At 38.9% G+C, this 17383-nt stretch overlaps 1 protein-coding gene across 3 annotated transcripts in view; it reads left to right on the top strand.

Annotated features, from left to right (window-relative positions):
* The window catches only part of AKAP6 (A-kinase anchoring protein 6), a 685039-nt gene that overhangs the window by 395151 nt on the left and 272505 nt on the right, over window positions 1-17383 (top strand). For all 3 annotated transcript variants that reach the window (XM_032242689.1, XM_032242690.1, XM_032242691.1), the window contains one exon: window positions 919-2688. In XM_032242689.1, coding sequence (XP_032098580.1) covers window positions 919-2688 — 1770 coding nt within the window. The remainder of the gene's footprint in view (window positions 1-918; window positions 2689-17383) is intronic.

Here is a 17383-nt window from a genome sequence, read left to right as displayed (position 1 = left end):
GCTCTTCTACTCCAAACAAAGCATCAGTGAACATCTTCCCATTTGTTGTATGAAATCAGAAACTGCATTAGTAATGAAACAAAAGCCTTAATTACACAATTAAAAATTTAACAAGTTAAAAACAGTTACTTGTAATGCTGGTTTTTAGCATGAGGGAGTTTAAAATCAAATCAGCCCATCCAGAATTATGAATAGCAAGAAAAATGGGCACTTAATAGCTCACATACACCAGTGGGGGCAGGACTTGGGGAGAAACACATGCAGAGGGAGGAGATGAGGCTCTCTGATGATAAAGTTTGGACGCTCATTAATTTTCTCCTTTAAAAGGGTGAGGCCAAACAGAAACTGGTCTCAAACTGTTATCTATTTGCAAATTCAGTAGTTTACCTTCCTTTGACTTATCAATATATATTTAACACAAGCTTAATATAATTAATTATCCTACTTAAAGATATTTATTGAGCATCTACTGTGAGTTAGCCACTCTGGTAAGTACTAGAATGATAGTGAAAAGCAAAACAGACATTCATGGAGATTTTACTTTTACATTATTTTGATCCCAGAAATTGTATTACTTAAGGCTTTGTTTATTAAATGAAATGCTTATTAAATGAAGAATATATTATTTTTAGGTTGAAAATTATGGCAAGAATGGATATTTTTGGTTTGATCTTGACGTTTCTATTAAGGCTATATGCTCCAGTTGAGTGAAAAATCTTCAGGTATTAAAGAACAAGATACTATATAAAGCAATGTGGTAACTGATTAATATCCTTTTGTGTATGTCAAACCAGAAGCAATTGGGACTGATAACATTTTTTACCTTTATACTGCCCTGTACTGAGATTTCATTTAAACAGCAGCTGATGTTGTACTTGATATTACATTTACTGAAACCATTGCCATTGTCTGTTTCAGGGCCGGCTTGATTCTCTTACAGAAGTGGATGACTCAGGACAATTAACTATCAAATGTTCTCAAAATTACTTGTCTCTGGATTGTGGCATTACTGCATTTGAACTGTCTGACTACAGTCCAAGCGAGGATTTGCTCAGTGGCCTAGGTGACATGACTTCAAGCCAAGTCAAAACCAAACCCTTTGACTCTTGGAGCTACAGTGAGATGGAAAAGGATTTTCCTGAGCTTATCCGAAGTGTTGGGTTACTTACGGTAGCTGCTGACTCTATCTCTACCAATGGCAGTGAAACAGTTAATGAGGAAGTATCTCAAGTGTCTCTCTCAGTAGACGACAAAGGCGGATGTGAGGAAGACAATGCTTCTGCAGTTGAAGAGCAACCAGGCTTAACACCGGGGGTGTCATCATCTTCAGCAGAAGCTCTGACAAATGCTGTTCAATCCTCCTCTGAGACTGTGAAGCAAGAATCCAGTTCCTCTTCTCATCTTGGTGCAAAGAATCACCAGCCCATTCCTTGTGAAAATGCAACCCCCAAGCGAACCATCAGAGATTGCTTTAATTATAATGAGGACTCTCCCACACAACCCACATTGCCAAAAAGAGGGCTTTTTCTTAAAGAGGAAAATTTTAAGAATGATCTGAAAGGGAGCGATGGAAAGAAGCAAATGGTTGATCTAAAGCCTGAGATGAGCAGAAGCACCCCTTCACTAGTAGATCCTCCTGATAGATCTAAGCTTTGCCTGGTGTTGCAATCTTTTTACTCCAACAGCCCTTCTGCTGCCAGCCAGTCTTATGAGTGTTTGCACAAAGTGGGGGTTGGGAATCTTGAAAACACAGTCAAACTTCACATTAAAGAAATTTCTTCCAGCCTGGGAAGGCTTAACGACTGCTATAAAGAGAAATCTCGACTTAAAAAGCCACACAAGAGCTCAGAAGAGGTGCCTCCATGCCGAACTCCTAAACGGGGTACAGGTTCAGGCAAACAAGCTAAAAATACAAGGAGCTCAGCAGTGCCAAATGGAGAGCTGTCTTGTACTTCCAAGGCCATAGAGGGGCCAGAAACAAATTCTGCTTCCACATCCTCACTTGAGCCTTGTAATCAGAGAAGTCTGAATGCCAAATTGCTATTGCAGTCAGAAACATCCAGTTCACCACCTTTTACTCAGAGTAGTGAATCCTCTGTTGGCTCAGACAACATCATGTCTCCAGTGCCACTTCTTTCAAAACACAAAAGCAAAAAAGGTCATGCCTCATCTCCAAGTCACGTCACCAGGAATGGTCAGGTTATGGAGGCCTGGTATGGCTCTGATGAATACCTAGCACTGCCCTCTTACCTTAAGCAGACAGAAGTATTGGCTTTGAAGTTGGAAAACCTAACAAAGCTTCTGCCTCAGAAACCCAGAGGAGAAACCATCCAAAATATTGATGACTGGGAACTGTCTGAAATGAATTCAGATTCTGAGATCTATCCAACATACCACATCAAAAAGAAGCATGCAAGGCTAGGCAGGGTGTCTCCAAGCTCGTCCAGTGACATAGCCTCTTCACTAGGGGAGAGCATTGAATCTGGGCCCCTGAGTGACATTCTTTCTGATGAGGAGTCCTGTATGCCTCTCTCTGGCATGAAAAAACACGCTGGTGAGAAGTCAGAAAGAGATTTATCCTCTGAGAAAAATGAGAGGCATTCTGCCACTAAGTCAGCTTTAATTCAGAAACTGATGCAAGATATTCAGCACCAAGATAACTATGAAGCCATATGGGAAAAAATAGAGGTAAGATGGTTTTCTTAACCTGAATGATTTCTCATTTGATTTTTTGAAGTAATGCTGGGAGAAAGTCACCCTCTCTACACTCTGTTATAAAATGTATGGCTATTTTTGGTAAATCTAACTGATTTCTCAAAGAAAGAGAAGAAAAATCTCAATAATCACTGCATGAGACTAAGAGTATGTATCACTAAGAACTGCCCTTGTCAATGTATTAGCTTGATATGCCCCTGCCTGGTATAGAATTCTCTGTTCATATTGTTCAAATCTATCATGACTACTGATGAATGCTGGAACCCCTTGGATCTAATACAAAATTAAATAGAACAGTAGCTATGCACACACAAATAGTTCAGGAATATATGCATAGAATATTCCAGTTACCCTCAGAGTGTTTTGATTCATTTCTTCTGACTCCAGAATACGTTCCACATCTCCAATGTTAATTTCTTGTATAAATAGACCAGACATTTCTAATTAGTTAGGGATCTTTATTTTTCCTTACTGTTTCTCCTCTTTGAGAACTGTGGCTAATACCCATGTTATGTATATTATGTACCACCCAGGGACTCTGGGATGTGAAGTTGACATTTTGGGTAAATCTATATTTTTGACAAATTGCTAGATATGATGATATGTTTGAAGACAGACTTATCAAAATTCTCAGGACTAACAGCTTGGGCAAATAGGAAGACACCATCTCTACATCAGCCAGTAGTGGTGGCACACACCTGTAGTCCCAGCTATTCAGGAGGCTGAGGCCGGAGGATTGCTTGAGCCAAGGAGATTGAGGCTGCAGTGAGTTGCAGTCAGGCCACAGCAACTCCAACCTGGGCAGCAGAGCGAGACCCTGTCTCAAAAAAAGAAAAGAACAAAAAGAAAATTTTTTAAAAAATCTAAGGACTGAGCTCCATAATATAAGTAATAATTTTGATATTTTAAGAGGCATCTGGGTAAAGAGATTCACTATGATTACTGTGGTAATGGCCCTTTCCTCAGGAGGCTCGTGGAAGTAGATCCAGTTGACTTGATAATTATTAATGGTTTTTGTTTGATGTCATATAAATGGCCACACCTGGCTACATATAATTTGTATATGACTTAATGGTATGTGAAGCTCTTTCATATGCATTTTTTTTTTCTGAGACAGAGTTTCACTCTTGTTGCCCAGGATGTAGTACCATGGCATGATCTCAGCTCATTGCAATTTCTGCCTCCTGGGTTCAAGAGATTCTCTTGCCTCAGTCTCCCGTGTAGCTGGGATTACAGGCGCCTACCACCATGCCCAGCTAATTTTTGTATTTTTAGTAGAGACAGGGTTTCACCATGTTGGCCAGGCTAGTCTCAAGCTCCGACCTCAGGTGATCGACACACCTTGGCGTCCTAAAGTGCTGGGATTAAAGTGTAAGCCACTGTACCGGCCCATGCATTTTTTGTTTGTTTTTACTTGATCTTCACAGCCAACCTGTGAAGACGGCAGGTCATGCCAGATTATTCTCCCTTTACAGAGATGGAAACAGAGGGTCCATGAGCTTAAGTGATTTTTCCTAAGCTAAAATAAATATACAGATAGATGTTAGATAGATAGATAGATAGATAGATAGATGATAGATAGATAGATAGATAGATAGAGATAAATGTAGGTAGATAGATAGAGACAGATAGACAGAAACCAAAAGACAGGCAGAAACAGAGACAGACAAACCAGACAGACCTTTTGTGTGGGAACCTGAGATGCAAACCCATGTCTTGTGATTCTTAGTCCAATTTTATTCTATAGTATCATGTTGCCTCCCTGACAGGGGTTGTAGTTTCTCCCTCACTGGAAAACTATAAGGTAGGGGAGAAGAAAGAGTTCAGGAGCCATTCAGATTAGATAAAGAATATTGATGTAACTGCCATGGGCACTCCTCCTAGTTTTTGGTTTTTGTTTTTCGTTTTTACATCCATTCATTGTTGAACACTACTCTGAGACCAGCATTGTGCTAGATGCTGGATAAAGGTATACTGCATATGGATAGATTAACCTGGAGGGAGAAAATACACGTTTATTAAACAAAGAGGAAAAAGTTAACAAACATATAACAGTAATAACACATTAATTATTAACATATATCAAGTATTTGTGTATCCAATCCTCACAGCAACCCCGATATTAACCTTATTTTATGGCTGAAAAGAAAGGCTGAGAGAGACCAGGCAGTCTGCTCTAGAGCCCATGCTATTAACTAAATGCCCTCATTCCTCTTAATGAGGAAGTGATCAGTAAGTACTGAATGTAAATACTGTGGTATTGTAGAGAAGTAATAATATCAGTGGAGCTAGAATTTTCCTGGGCAGTTCTTGTGAAGTACTAAATCTTAAGTGGAGCTTTGAAGGACGTGCAGGATTCAGACAGATAAAGGAGAAAGAAGATGGCGTTTCAGGTAGGAGGAGCATAAACTAAAACACAGAGGTAGAAATGGGAATGAGCACGGATATGGGCGTACACAGAGAGCTGTCCTGATTGGAAGGTTTCATCAGAGATCAGCGAAAGTTTCCATACCTATGGTAGGTATGGAAAGGCCCTGAAGGCCACACCAAGGCAATTAGAGTTTGTTCATCAGGCATCCACAACAACTTCTCTGAAAGGGACTGACAATAATAACTAATACTTCTTAAGCTCTTATTCTGTGTTTGGCTCTGCACTAAGTATTTTACATGCCTTACTCTACTTAAGTCCTAGAAGGGAGGATTTTTTGAGATGAAGAAACTAAGGCAGAATGTAATTAGAAAACTTACTCAAGTCTTCACAGCTAGTAAGTACAAAACTGGGATTTGAACCCATACCCAGCATTCTTAAAGTAGTGTGGGGCATGGTCTCCAATAGCCTTTCCAGAAGGGTTAATTGCCAGTAAAAGAAAGATGGTCCTGGCAGCCATGGTGGTGACCAGGGTAGAGATGCTGGCCTGCGGCATCCAATCTGAGGAACTGCTGTGATATAGATCAGGCAAGCAGAAGGGAGGGGAGTGTTGAGAAAGTGAATGCATCCAGAAAACTGGTTTTAGACCTTGCTAGAAAGATTTCGGGAGCCATTTGGTGATCAAAGCCTGGTGTGGCCCACAGATTGGCATGTTTCATTCTGAGCCTAGTTTCACCTTTTGTAAAAAGAGATGTTTATGACTACGCTACCAACTTCCAATTCAATTAGACAGTTCTGCAAAAATGAAGCCAGGTTTTCAGCATCTGGAGACTGATCTGTCTTTCATAGGAGACATTTGGATGGGTAGCTAGTTTGAAGTAGAGGTGGTGCGGGTAATTTTTTTTAAACTGTTCATAGATACTGAGTATATGATAAAACTTTTAAGAATAAATGGTTTACAGGCAGTTAGAAATCCGCACTGGAGTTAGGATATGAGAGAAGGGCTAAAAGAAGATCAAGTTTCTTCCTCAGGCCAGCCTCCTTTACTACATCAGATGAGGGCAGCTGCCAACCTCCAGGTCAACTGACCTTGGCTATCACACTCTAGCTTTGGTCTCCTCCATATAGTGACCCAGAGAACCTGTCTGTGTGCAAAATATAATGACAGAGGATATTACTTAACATCTTCTTTATACAAGGCATCTGCTAGGCACTTTACCCATAATAACTCCCCCATAAAATTCTTATGACAGCCATCTAAGGTAGGCTTTTAATCCTATATTAACCACTTCTCTCCTGCTTTATTCTGGTCCCAGCCACCATCACCTCCTTCCTGGATTACTGCAGTAGCCTCCTAACTGGTCTCTCTGCTTCTATTCTGCTCCCACTACAGTCTATTTCCAACAGAATAGTTAGAGTGATCCTTTTAAAAGATAAATCAGATTATGTCATCCCTTTGCTCAAAACTGCAATAGAGGGTTGCCAGTATTCAGAGGTCCTACATGGGCTGTTCCCCTGATTTCCTCTCTGACCTCATTTCCAACTACTTTTCTCCATGCCCACTTCAATCCCTTCCCCCGACCTCTTTCTGTTCCTAGAACATGCTTGACATGCTTCTTGCCTTTAGGATCATTGTCAGCTGCTTCTGTCTACATCCTCTCCAGAAGATGCCCTCATTTATAATTCCTTCACCAGTTCCAAGTCTCTGCTCAAATATTACCTTCTCAGAGAGGTGTGCCCTGACCATCTTTTAAAAGGTGTAACCCAGCTGGGTGCCATGGCGCGTGCCTGTAACCCCAGCACTATGGGAGGCTGAGGTGGGCAGATCACTTGAGGTCAGGAGTTTGAGACCAGCCTGGCCAACATGGTGAAACCCCATCTCTACTAAAAATATAAAAATTAGCCAGGTGTGATGGCATGCACCTGTAATCCCAGCTACTCTGGAGGCTGAGGCAGGAGAATCACTTGAACCCAGGAGGTAGGAGGTAGAGGTTGCAGTGAACTGAGAGCATGCCACTGTACTCCAGCCTAGGCAACAGAGCAAGACTCAGTCTCAGGAAAAAAAAAAAAAAAAAAAAAAAAAAGGTGTAACCTGACCTCTTTTTCTTTCTTTTATAGATCTCACCACATTCTGTAATTTTATATAATTTTCTAATATATTTATTATTTTTGGTCTGTCTCCCTCTGCTAGAATGGGAACTTTATGAGGGCAGGAATATTTATCTGTTTAGTTTACTAATGAATCTCATGTACCTAGAACAATGCCTGGTATATAGTAAGTGCTCAGTAAAGACTATTGAATGAATGAATCCCCATTTTAGAGCAGAGGAAACTGAGTTTAGAAAGATGAACCACTTTTCCTATGCAGCACAGTTAGTCACAGAGCCAGGCTTCAGGCCACCATCTGCTTCACTCCTCCCACAAGATAAAGACTTAAGAATAGATGGATTCCCTGAAAGAAGGATGCTAGATGCAGAAGAGAAGAGGGATTGATGAATGAGATTCAAGTTGTAGCCCAGTTATGAGACAGGAACAAGGAAGAGATCCAGTTGTGGGGACCAGAAGGGACAGAGAGAATTATTGGGTATTAAATAAATGGAGAAAGAAAGATATTCTAAATAAAATGGTCATCAGTTTTGTTCTTTGCAAAAGGTAGATCAAGAAGAATAAAGACTAAGGGGGGAAACCTATTAACTGAAAGAGTTAATGAAGACCTTAGAAAAAAACTGACTTAATGAAGGAATGAAAGTAGAAGCTGGATTGCAGGTGATTAACAAGTGAAAAAGAATCATTCCTAATATTTCCAGACATTAGATTGAAATCACAGTATGAGGCAAAGGGCAATAGTTGAAAGTAAAGTCAAATAAAAGTTTCTTTTTTGGCCGGGCGCTGTGGCTCAAGCCTGTAATCCCAGCACTTTGGGAGGCCGAGGTGGGTGGATCATGAGGTCAAGAGATGGAGACTATCCTGGTCAACATGGTGAAACCCCATCTCTACTAAAAATACAAAAAATTAGTTGGGCATGGTGGTGCGTGCCTGTAATCCCAGCTACTCAGGAGGCTGAGGCAGGAGAATTGCCTGAACCCAGGAGGCGGAGGTTGTGGTGAGCCGAGATCGCGCCATTGCACTCCAGCCTGGGTAACATGAGTGAAACTCCGTTTCAAAAAAAAAAGTTTCTTTTTTAAAAAGTTGACGCTTGTTTGAAGGCAGAAGTGGCAAGAGAGATTGAAGGAGCTAGAAAGAGTATGTAAATATGGACACACTGATAAAGAGGGGAGGGTATGTGGCACCCATGGGGAGAATTACGGCCTGATATAAAGAATGATCAAATACTGAAAAATATGTCCTGCTTCTGATTCCACTTCTGTCAAATGGACAGTGGAGTCCATTCACTCGTCATGCCAAAGTGCTCTACTCTGTCTTTGAGTCACACAGAGCAATAGGCAGGAAGCACACAGAAGCCCAGTAACAGCAAGGCTGTGGGGCTATGACAGAAACTCCAGTAGGCTCCTGTCAGTCCCCACGCCTCACATTTGTGTCTTTTTATAATAGGCTAATTTTGTAAATCAAAATATTTCTTTATTCTTTGGAAAAATTAATTTTTGAAGAGATAATATATTCACATGGTTTAAAATTACAGACATTTAAAAATACTCAGTAAATCTCCCTCTCATCCTTATCACTCCATCTTGAGTTCTCACTTCACCATACATGATCACTGTCATTTTTAGTACTTACATATTTTTTAAGAAGGACTTTACATAGATAAGCCAATGAAAACAAAATTTTAAGGGAATATTTTTAAAACTGGGGAATCAGTTGCAACCATTACTTCTCCACAAATAAAATCTCCTAGTAAACTCTGAGTTCCCAAGGGATGGCCCTTTTCCCAGTCTTTCTGTGTGGGTTGAGGGGACTTTGCTTAACTCTGGCTGATTTACCCAGAACCCACTGTGTGAATAAATTACTAGAGCATCTTAGGTCTGAGTGCTCAACACCTACCGGAACTTCTCAAGGCCTAAAATTCAAAATGAGAAGCTAAGTCAAGTAATGGAACCAGGCACATTTGTTCTGATACATTCAAGAAATAGAATAAAAACAATAAGGAGATACAAGGGAAGAATATATCTGGAACAGATAAAATCAAACAGAATGGTGAAAATTTAACTTAGCATGATACCTGGATATATGTAATATAAGTAATAGGGATTGGCAATCTATGGCCTGTGAGCCAAATCTGGCCCAATGCCTACTTTTTACAATAATGTTTTATTGGAACACAGCCATGCTGTTTGTCAGTGGCTGCTTTTGTGTTACAGGGATAGAGTTGAATAGTTGTGACAGAGACCACATGGCCTACAAAGGGTAAAGATTTATTCTTTTGCCTTTTGCAGAACAAATTTGCTGACCTCTGCTCTTGAGTAAGGAAGAAGAGAGGGAAATAATTTCTGATCAGCATCTACTGTGTGCCAGGTTCTGAAGTAGATTCTTTCATTTAACTTATATAACAACCCTGTGGAGCTGTTACTGGTCCCATTTTACAGATGAGGACTCCAGGCTTAAATCCAAATGACTTGCTCAGGGTTATAATGCTGCTAAATGTGAGATCTGGGATTCCAGCTGGGATGCCAGAGATATCCTGGTTTTCTCTGTGAGATATAATCAAATGCCAGGGAATTTAGACGATAATCACATATTCAAATAAAACTATGAAGCCCACAAACCACTACTAGATAAGTAAATAAACAGCGTGACTTCTTCCTCATGACCTGAAGAGAAATGAACTGGTTGGTAAGTGGCCACTTGTACAAGGTGGGTAATTATTGATGCAGGGTTAATAGCTGTATAATTCCTAGGGGAGCTGGCAGAAGGCAGCACAGGGTATGCTACCTCAGTGAAGCATTTCAGGAGATCTGTTCTTTGGGATACAGTGCACGGTCCACTTCTCACATCATGAGCTTTTTGCTCCCACTAAATTCTCAAAATTTGTCCTGGAAGATATGACTTTGTTAAGTTGAATTCAGTGATACGGAGTTGATGAATGCATGACATAGCTGAGCCCATTTCTCCACAAGAGATGTAAATGTCTTCAAATGCCAAATTAGAGCATCTTGATTATAATTCAATTACTTACCTGTTGTATATATAACCTAATTTAACAAACTTCTCTGCCAGCTAAGGATGTCCTTGCACATAAGTTATTTTGGACTCATTGCAGCAAATATTTAGCTGAGCGCTTGCTCTTTTTAACTAGACTGTGTAAAATTGCAGTCAAGTGTGCTTCCAATTTTGTGGTAGCAGCACAAAGGTGGCCACCACTGCTCTTGCTAGAGATGGAGCTTGGAAGTGGTAGTTAATACCTGTGCAATATGAAGGTAGAAAAGTTTTTCCCTGTGATTAACTTGGTACTCATGTTTACATTTATTTTCCAAGAGGTAGAATAGGTCCAGAGGGACCCATCCTATCATTCACCACTCATTTTAATTGTATATTGACACATCTGTTAGTGACACCATACTGATGGTAGCAGTCATTAAGGAGTATCATGTTCTTCTGAGTTTTCTTTATTGTGGTAAAAAAATACATAACAAAATATACTATCTTAATCATTTTTAAGTGTATAGTTTAGTAGTGTTAGGAATCTTTACATGGTTGTAAAACAGATCTCCAGAACTTTTTTGTCTTGCAAACCTGAAACTCTATGCCCATTAAATAACAGCTACCCTTTCCCTCTCCCTACTACTCTCTGGTAACCACCATTCTACTTTCTGTCTCTATAATTTTGACTATTCTAAATACCTCATCTAAGTGGAATCATATAGTGTTTGTCTTTTTGTATCTGGCTTGTTTCACTTAGCATGTCCTCAAGGTTCATCCATGTTGTAGCATGTGGCAGGTATTGACAAGGGCTTTTTAGGGCTGAATAATATTTCATTAAATGTTTATTCCATTCTTTTTTTATCCATTCATCTGTCAGTAGACATTTGGATTGCTTCCACCTCTTGGTTATTGTGAGTAATGCTGCTATGAACGTGGGTGTACAATTATCTCTTTGCTTTCGGTTCTTCGGGGTATATACTAAAAAATAGGATTGCTGGATTATATGGTTGTTCTGTTTTTAATTTTTTGAGGAATCTCTTTGCTGTTTTTCAAAGTAGTTGCACCATTTTATAATCCCACCAACAGAGTACAGAGTTCCAGTTTCTCCATATCCTTGTCAATACTTGTTACTTTCTAGTTTTTTTTAATACTAGCCATCCTAATGGGTGTGAGGTGATATATCATTGTGGTTTTGATTTCCAATTCTCTGATGAATAATGATGTTCAGCATTTTTCCATATGCTTGTTGGATATTTGTATATCATCTTTGGAGAAATGTCAAGTCCATTACCCATATTTTAATAGTGTTATTTGAGTTTTGTTGTTGTTCAGTTGTGGGAGCTCATTATATATTCATTTTTTGTTTTTGTTTTTTAATTGAGACAGGGTCTTGCTCTGTCACCTAGGCTGGGGTGTGGTGGCATGATTACAGTTCACTGTAGCCTTGACCTCCCAGGCTCAATCAATCCACCTGCCTCAGACTCCTGAGTAGCTGACTACAGGCATGCACCCCCATGCCTGGTTAATTTTTGCATTTTTTGTAGAGACATGGTTTCATTCTGTTGTCCAGGCTGGTCTCAGACTCATGGGCTCAAGCAATTGACTTGCCTCAATCCCAAAGTGCTGGGATTACAGGCATGAGTCCCCACACCTAGCCCATTCTGACTATTAACACCTTATTATATGTATGATTTGCAAATTATTTTCTCCCATTCTGTAGCCTTTTTACTCTATTGGTGGTGTCCTTTGAAGCACCAAGTTTTTAAGTTTGATGTAGTTTCATTTATCTATTTTTCCTTTTGTTGCCTGTGTCTTTGGAGCCATAATTGAGAAATCATTGCCAAGCCCAGTACCATGAAGTTTTTCCTCAGAGTTTTCTTCTAGAAGTTTTGTCATTTTGGGTCTTATGGTTAAGTCTTTGAGTTCTCTTTTTTTTATTTCAATGTAGTTAGCACTCATATTTTAAGGCTCTCACTCCAGGCCTTCTTTTAGGGTAGGACACAGCTACAAGGCTAAGGCTAAGTCATCTTCTGGGATTTGTCTTGAAAAACAAAATGCTTTGAGAGTCAGTCTTTTTGTTGTTGTTGTTTGTTTGTTTGTTTTTGTTTTTTTGAGACAGGTGACTCTGTCATCCAGGCTGGAGTTGGTGGCGTGATCGTAGCTCACTTCAAGTCTCGACCTCCTGGAGCTCAGTTGATCTTCCCAACTCAGCCTACCCAGTAGCTAGGACTACAGGTGCACACCATCATGCCTGGATAATTTTCATATTAATTTTTGTATTTTTTGTAGAGATGGAATTTCGCCATTTTGCCCAGGCTGGTCTCAAACTCTTTGGCTCAAGCCATCCTCCATCTTGGCCTCCCAAAGTGCTGGGATTATTGACATAAGGCACCGCTTGGCCCATTATAGCCTACTTTTTTTTTTAAAAAAAAGTCCTATATATTATTTACTTGATTTGAGATTCAAATAAGTCCCATTTGAAACACAGCTGTATCCTTTTTTATTCACTCACAGAGTGACTTACAATCACAGTTCTGCTATAAATTCTCACTTGCCTTTGATGCTTCCTTTATACCCACCATGCACCAGTTTTCCTAGTGTCGATGGATTACTAGTGTGCTATACACTACTTAGGCATTGGAGTGATCTCTTAGGAGTATCCTTATCAGATAGGAAGCATTTTGAGGCTATGGAATTCCACTTTTCTTCATTGGCATTCCATTTTGCTTGTGCCTTTCCCTTATGCTAACTTTTTCTTTCACAGTTGCTAGTCCTCTTCTTGTCTCTTAGTCTCTCTCTTCCTTATATCTTCTTTCCCATCGCTTTTCTTTACTTTTCTTCTGGACCTAGTTTTCACTCTCTGTCACCCATTTTATTTAAAAAAAAAAAAAACTTTCCTTCCTTGAGAGAGTCTTCTACCTTCTTCCTCTGGTATTGTCCTAGAGATTCTTAGATTCCAAATATGATGGCACTATGAGTTGTCTCTTCATTACCGTTCCAGCTTGAGCCCTTGATCTTTTCAGTGCATTTCTTAGTTTTTGAAATATGTATCCAAAAAGTCAAGGAATTGTTTAGATACAAGAATAAAGAGAACTAGGATTTAATTAAATATCAAGGAAAAAGACAGATTCTTAAAGAATTGGGTAGTTTAGCTTTGTAATTAAAATGAGAAGATTGAAGAATCTTTAAGGATCACAGATTGAGTATGAGTTGACAGTGCACAAAATTATTAAACAGGAAGTATAGAAGTTGAATACTGTAGGAACTCTGAATACTTTTTATGATGCATAATCTAAAGTTTTGTTTTAGATCCTGGACTTAGGACTTGAGGTAGATATGGCAACATAGTTCAAGGCTCTGTGTCTATATACATAGACAATATTTGGTAAGTGCCAAGTGAAAATTCATGCAGTGGGAGAACAGAGAAAAGATGATAATACAAGTGTAGCTATATGAAGCATCACAGGAGAGGGATTACTTGACCTGGGCCTTGGATGATGAATAGAATTTATATAGCAGAGATGAGGAGGCATGTTAGTGACAGGAACTTTTGCATAAGCCAGGGTTGAGGGCAAGAATGTTCAAGGTATGTTTGGGTAATAATAAAGAAAAATCATTGGTGTTTTGGAGTATAGGCTAAGCTACTATAAACAAAGAGACCTCAAAATACAATAAGATAGAAGCCTTTTTCTCTTTTACTTAGAAGTAGATAGTCTAGGGAAGATAGAGGTCATCCTGAGGTCCAGGTTGCCTCTCTCTGTTGCTCTTCTATGGCTCACCACCAATATAATGTCTGCATTCCAGCTTACGAGAAGGGGAAGATGGAGGGCAACCACCTTTGTTTTTATGGATATGACTTGGAAGTTACACATGCCACTTTTGCTCACATCCCACTGACCCACTTTGTCACATAGCGTTATCTGACCTCAAAAACGTTTTAGAAATGAGCCTCTAAGCTATGAATATTGGGAGGAGGATGTCTCTTAAACTACTACTTAGAAAGAAATTTGTTAGAGGAAGGGGAATGTGAAGTTAAAAAGAATAGGGCCAAAATATGAGGGACTTTGAATTTCAAGTGTTTCCATGGCATAAACACAATAATGAGTGCATGAATAAATGAGTATTTAAGGGAATGAGTAAGTGAACATATCACTGAGTTTGAACTTTATTCTCTAGATCAGGGCTACAAACTAAAATTAAGGGGCCAGGCAGATAATATAAATGAATCATATAGCCAGCTGTAAATGGGGAGTGATGGGACTGAATCAACTGGATGATATGTGACATGTCTAAGGGCAGCCACTAGTCAGCTCCAGGTAGTAGCTGTGTGGGAATGTGGGCCCTTTTTGGCAAGATCTTGGAATTTTTTTTAATAATTAGGAAATCTGGGTTTTATGTGATATCTTGCAATTTTTAGATATTGGGTCTGAGCAATTTTTAAACAAGTCAAAAGGGTCTGAACTGTGGGTTTAGAAGCTGACTGAAGAAAGAGATAGATAGGTGGGAGACATTATAAAGGACAAATTGATAAAATTTTGTGGCTGTTTAAAATAAGAGAGTGGGAGAAGGAAGTCAAAAGAGTTGAAATTTGAGGACTGGGAGATATAAGGAATTTAACAAATGTCTCCAAGGGATATGTCAAATTAAGATACACAGTAGTTGAATAGGGCCCAAATCCAATTTGAGAATCTAAGTCAACATAACATTTTAAAAGGTAAGGTTGCACAAGTCTTTTTAAGGATAATAAAAATCTGTGTATATTTTATTGGTTGCAATCCCAGGCCAAAAACTGTAACTTAACATTGCTAATGGATTTGTTGAGACAGCATGTCAGGATCATTGCTCAAGTTTGGTCCAGAAGAACCGCAGGGATCCAAAGCAAATTCCTTCCTGGTTAACAATGTTAGGAATGTTTCAGTCCTGCCTCATTTTGGTTTCTGTAGAGCTTTCAATGGGTCTTGAGTTGTTATGAGTGATGATTTAGCACCACCGTGAGGCTGTATCCAGTCGCTGCATATGGCTGTTGGACTGAAATATATAGGGAAGATGATCTGCCCTCTTGTTTGCAGCTTTAAACATCAAGATGAAAATAGTTCTTTGCGATTTTCTTGGTATGGAAGTCTATGATGCATTAGTATCTTGTATTAAGGTGATAATAGTGCCTAACTGCATTTGATAGCAAATATTACTATCATGATGGAACTCAAAAGATGGATAAAGTCAGCTTTGCATTTTTATTATTTATTTATTTATTTTAGCCTTGAATTTTTAAATTCATCTAAAATAATTCTTGGGACATTAGTGAATTATTCTTTATCTTTAATCTAAAGTCATACTTTATGTTGTGGTAGGATGTTTTGCAAAGACAACAATTTAAAAACAAAACAAAACTTTGACATTTCATGCTCCCTTGCAACATGTCAGGCAGAGTGCTAAGGGGTTTGTTCACTTAATACATCACTCCATTTAATTCTCAGGAAAAAAATTCCTCCTTGATGCAGACACTGTTATATTCTCATTTTATAAATGAGGAGAGACAAAGCGAAGTTAGTAATTTACTCAAAGATATGGAACTTAAACTTTGGGCTCCGTTTAAAATTCCTCTTTTTAGTTACAAAAACTTGAATAAGTCACATAAAGCTTACTGTTTAAATCTTCTAGTCTCTAAAATGAGATATTAATTATATTTGTCATGCCTTTGCACAGATTGTTATATGAAACTACAAGGAGCAAAGAGGTCATTGTAAATCTAAAGGCTACATAAATATTAGTTTTATTATTATTGTGACTTTTCCTATGAATCCAGGGAATTTGCATCATATATATTAGAAACAACTAAGGTAAGAATTTTAATTCTGCCCCTAAGTAGCATTATGACCTTGGAAATATAACCTTGCAAGCCTCAGTTTTAAAAAATAAATATTAATAAATGAATAGAATTGAATGATTTATAAATACTTACCTGTTCTGAAATTTTATGAGAAACTAACTAGGAGGAATGACTAAGAAAAACACCCATTTCTTTCTACAATATTTCTTGGCATATATCACTTCAACATAGATGGCTTTGTATTCCATGGAACTTTGGGTGAACTCAAGTTCCCATTAGAAGATTGTAATGGGAAGTGAACATGAGGCTGTGACATTAACAAGCCTGGAGGTATGAACCATTCATGCTGTATTCCTAGCACTATCATATGAAAAGAGCCAGACAGCCTAGAGAATTTGGGGCCTGGCTAGAGTTTATAAGAGGCCAAGAGACCAGGGCCAGTGGTGACAGTAAACAAGTGAGTTACCCAGTAGAAATTAGATATGGATTAGCCTGAATTTATGGTAAATAAGGTCAGCTAAGTGAAGCAGATTAAAAACATTTGCCTTGGCAGACTTGTCATTGTGATGTCTTAAAATTACCCATTAAGCACTGAGGCTTGTGCTCTGTTCAGACAATAAGAGGGAAAATCATTTCAAAAGTGTGGGTTCTGTTTCAAGGTCACTCATGATGTCAGACCATGCCTGAGGTTATAGAATTTTCTGTCTCAGAATGGTTGGCTTGAATTTTGCATGGTGATTAAGCAACTTTATCCAGGAAAGGTGCTGCCTTTAATATCAGGTTCATATGCTTTACATTCTCAGGTTGATGAGTCTCAGTGCATTACTTTTTAGGAAGTCCAGTGACTTTACTATTTGCCTTCATGTTTTATCTAGGAATAATGGAAGTTGTATTTTCTTTTTTTAATGCTTTAAGAAAATCAAAGTGGAAAGGTATCATTTATAGATGACACTCATATTTTTTATTTGTCTAGAGACTATCTAGTATGACTTGCTTGAGAAAGGTGTATGTGTGTGATAGAGGGAGGGAGTCATAATTGGGGATCTAATACTCTTTCTTTTCTTCCTACCTGAGCCCCAAAATAAAGCTGACAAGTTGAATTAACAAAAATACTTTTGCTTTTGATTTATTTTCTATAGCATAGAGAAGACTATTGGTACTCTTTTAAAGTAAAGTTTCAGGCCGGGCATGGTGGCTTTGTAGGCTGAGGCAGGTGGATCACTTGAGGTAAGGAGTTCAAAACCAGCCTGGCCAACATGGTGAAACCCTGTCTCTACTAAAAATATAAAAATTAGCTGGGTGTGGTGGTAGGTGCCTGTAGTCCCAGATACTCAGGAGGCAGAGGCAGGAGAATTGCCTGAACCTGGGAG

Source organism: Sapajus apella, unplaced genomic scaffold (assembly GCF_009761245.1).
Source record: "Sapajus apella isolate SASKATOON/1434 unplaced genomic scaffold, GSC_monkey_1.0 scaffold50, whole genome shotgun sequence".
NCBI classification, from domain to species: domain Eukaryota; kingdom Metazoa; phylum Chordata; class Mammalia; order Primates; family Cebidae; genus Sapajus; species Sapajus apella.
The sequence above is the reverse complement of the archived record's forward strand: the minus strand, read 5'-3'. Positions and strand labels throughout refer to the sequence as shown.